Source organism: Mesitornis unicolor, unplaced genomic scaffold (genome assembly GCF_000695765.1).
Source record: "Mesitornis unicolor isolate BGI_N332 unplaced genomic scaffold, ASM69576v1 scaffold25189, whole genome shotgun sequence".
Classification (NCBI taxonomy): Eukaryota; Metazoa; Chordata; class Aves; order Mesitornithiformes; family Mesitornithidae; genus Mesitornis; species Mesitornis unicolor.
Window position 1 is genome coordinate 2,650 of NW_010209667.1, and position 3,649 is coordinate 6,298.

Below are 3,649 nucleotides of genomic sequence, written 5' to 3' on the forward strand. Positions count from 1 at the left end.
AGGCACATTTCTGTCCCATTTTAAAGCAAAGAAAAAAAGGGAAGGTGTTTGGCAGGCATTCAAATGAGACATGTCACACAATATGCACAATGTAACTGTTGCTGTGGTCACTGGCAGAGACAGTTCTTTTAGCAGTGAAAGCGAGGGGGAGAGACAAGAAACTCAAGGATGAAAACTGATATTTATATACAAACCAGCTGGTTTGGGGTCTTTTTTGGGTTTTCTTTTGTGGTGTTTGGGGTTGTTTTTTTTTCCTAAGTAGTCACTATTAATTATTTACAATTTTATTCCCACAGGGATAACTGGTGGGAAGTTCTTGGAAAGAGGTCGCATTAAGAAGCCTGGGCAGGAGCTCTTTAAGAGTGAGCCATCTGAATACTTCAAGGCTCAGAATCTGTTTGTTGGAGCCAAAGTTTGTTTCCATGGTCACAACTTTCTTTTGGTGGATGCTGATGAGTACACATTCAACTACATGGAGAAGCATGCAAATGAGGTAAAGCAGGCTCTTGTTATTTTCTGTTATCTTTAAGGACTGTATCTTATCTATATATTTTTCAAAATTATACCTAATTTCTTCACCAAAAGTTCACAGCCCAGTGCTCTCTGTCAAGCAATGGATTTAGGAGATCCTAGGTAGGGAGTGCATGCAAGCCTGGTCACACTTTACTGTCCATTCCACTTCTTTCTCAGCATTCACTCTTTTTGTATTAGAGGTTGTTAGAAGGTATATCCCTGCCTATTCCTTCTTGAGATTGCTTGTGGACCTCTTGTCCCTGACTTTCTCTAACCCTTCTTGAACCTGCAGATACTGTCTACTTCCACAGCTTTCTGTGGCAGCAAGTTGAAATGTTCACTGCCTGCTATGTGAAAAAAATATGTGATAAGTGTCTTTTATCCGTTTTTAACCAACCATCCACTAGTTTCAATGTCACTTCTAGTGTTCTAGGGTTTGATGAAGATCCCCATTCACCTTATGCACCACCTTCATAATTTTGTAAATCTCATTCTTCCCTCTCAGTCTAATCCTATCCAGTTCAGAGTCTCACCCTTGTTAGTCTGTCCTTGCAAGGCAACTGTGAGATGTGGTGACTGGAACAGTGCACAGGACTCAGGATGTGGGCACATGCAGTTTAGAGGCTTTTTTATTCCCTGATTTGATTTTTTGGGTTCATACACATTTGTCTGCCAAAACATTTCCCTTGTAATATTAGAAATTCATATCACAGTCAAGAATTGAAGCTTACAGTTTGTACTGAGTTTCACTATCTTTTACTGTTGCCTTCAAAGGGGAGACCAACAATAAATAAGAGAGCTGGGGTGCCTCTGCTGATGTATACTTTATGCTACCAGTCATTACACAAATGGCTGGAAAAAAGCCCTTGTTCGCCAAAGCCAAAAATGTATCCAGTAGGAGGAAATTGAGTGTCCTATAGCAATTGTCATAGAGATCAAAAAAGAAAGGGTGCAGGGATGGAAGACCACAGAAAATTAATGGAGTGTTTTATGGGATTTTATGTTGGTTTGGTAAGAAGTGTAGTTTGTTGTTTGTTTTTTTTTTGAATAATGAAGTTTGTTCCGCAGTATTTGAATAAATGTACCCTGGGATACTTGAAAATTCCTGTTACGTGCAGCTCTGACAGAGTCACTCTGAGATGCATCTTAAGAATACATCTGTTCGGAAGCCAAGGCATTTCTGTGTTCTAGTCCCTCTTCTGGATTGTGGCTTCATCACAGGGTGATCTTGAACATAAGCCTTTTGACTAGACTGTGCTGTGAGGACTTTGGGGTAGTGCATATGCTTCAGAGCTCATGATGAGGCAGCAGCACGAGGGTTTATCAAACTATGGTCCTCTGTCCATTTGTCCAGCCCTTTTGTGGATGGAGAAGGGAGAAGGTTCTTATTTCAAGTTTTAGTTGTTCCCTGGCTGCTGGCTCACCAAAGTGAGTGAACCTGCAGGACTCCCAAGATGCCAGTGGGCCTAGCGCAGTCTTGGGGCCTGTGAGTCTTGGTGCCATGATGCTGCTGAGGCAGAGGTAGATGCAACCTGACCCTCCTGCTGCTGTTGGGCCACACGTGCTGTTCTCACTCAAATGAAAATAGCAGAAGGGCATGAATTCTTTGTAAATTAGCATGGAGTTAGCACCACCTGCCTTCCTTGGAATAATGAGGAAGGTCTGCAAAATCCTTGTTCATGTAAAATGCTACAACTGCTAAATGCTTTAAGCAGTAAAATACAAAGCTATATACATTATGTTTTCTTACTGCTGGACTGTTTCTCCTCCTAGCAGAATCAAACCCAAAGCTGTTCACCAAAATGTGGAGCGCATTAGATTGTAAATGTTCTTTGGAACTGCTGTTTGATTGAGTATCTTGGATTGAACAGATGAGATCGTAGTTTTCCAGGCTGAATGATTGTATGTTATCAAAATAAAATCTGAAAAATGGGAAGAAGCAACACTGAAAATACTTCTTTAAAGTGAATTTTGAAACGTTCTTTGCACAGTTAAGGTTTTAAAACAGCTGGTAGAAAAAATTAGAAAGTAGTAAATATTTTCCCAGTGATAGATGCTTTATTCGTATCCCTTGAATAGAGCTCTGGAAATAAGGACACACCTTATTTGCCTCAGTTCATCAGGGGATTGCATACTCAAATCACAAGAACTTCAGCAATTATTAGAGAACAGCAGAGCTGGAAGATGGTTTGAAGAAGGGGAAACAATTTTAAGATGACAATTCGTCAGTTATTTCTAAAATTAGAAAATAGAGAATTTTCCTTCTGAATAGACAGAGGTTTTCTTTCAGCGGGATGCATGAGTACATATTCTGAAAACTGGTGAAAAAAATCTGATGGAATGCTTTTCTTCTGGAAAATACTGTTTTGACCACATTTCTATAGGCATATCTTAGATGAAATTTTGATTGAGTAAACATAGTGCAGGTGGGAATTGATTTTGCTATCACTGAAACATTTGTTAGACACCATATGAGGTATTTGGAAAGTTTTAATTTTCTGTTTCAAGAGTGTATTTATTGTATTGTTTTTAAGTGATGGGGAGAGGAAAATCATTGTCCTGTCATTTTGATTGCCACCTGTACTGAGAGTATCTTTAAGGATCTAATTCTCAAGACTTTTCAACACTTTTAGTTTCTTTTACAATTTGAAGAAAAAGGATGCATTTGGAAAGCATAAATTCACTTGCAAAGCAGAACATATGTGTCATGCACAGTCCTACCAGTATTATCCAGGTCTGAGGAGGACTCTTTCAAATAATGCATCCCTGTGCCTCCTTGGAAATTAATTTATCATCTCTGTAACCGTCTCAATTCTTCAAGCTTTGTAGGCTTCTGCAGCACAAAGATGGAGGTTGGTTTTACTTCCATTGAATTCAACATAATAACCTCTGACTTAAGCAAGACCATTAAACCAAACTGGATTGTCACTACTGGGATGTCAGCATTTATGTGAGAAGGAGGAAAGTGGGTAAAGATTTATTGCCATGCTGCTTGGATACTCCTATGTAGGTGTTTGGAATACGTAGTTTACAAAAACATGTAAAAATAACTGCTTTGAAAATGTAGAGAAGGCAGGTTTTTAAACAGACAGAACACTTTGTCCCTCTCTAAATACTCTGCTGATTGATTCCTGCT

The 3,649-nt window shown here is 39.2% G+C and overlaps 1 protein-coding gene across 1 annotated transcript in view; it reads left to right on the top strand.

Annotated features, from left to right (window-relative positions):
• Positions 1–296: 296 nt before the first annotated feature.
• LOC104547302 (EF-hand domain-containing family member C2-like) overlaps positions 297–3,649 on the top strand; it is a gene marked incomplete at its 5' end in the record, with an annotated part of 20,550 nt that continues 17,197 nt past the window's right edge. The window contains one exon of the mRNA XM_010192927.1: positions 297–493. Coding sequence (XP_010191229.1) covers positions 297–493 — 197 coding nt within the window. The remainder of the gene's footprint in view (positions 494–3,649) is intronic.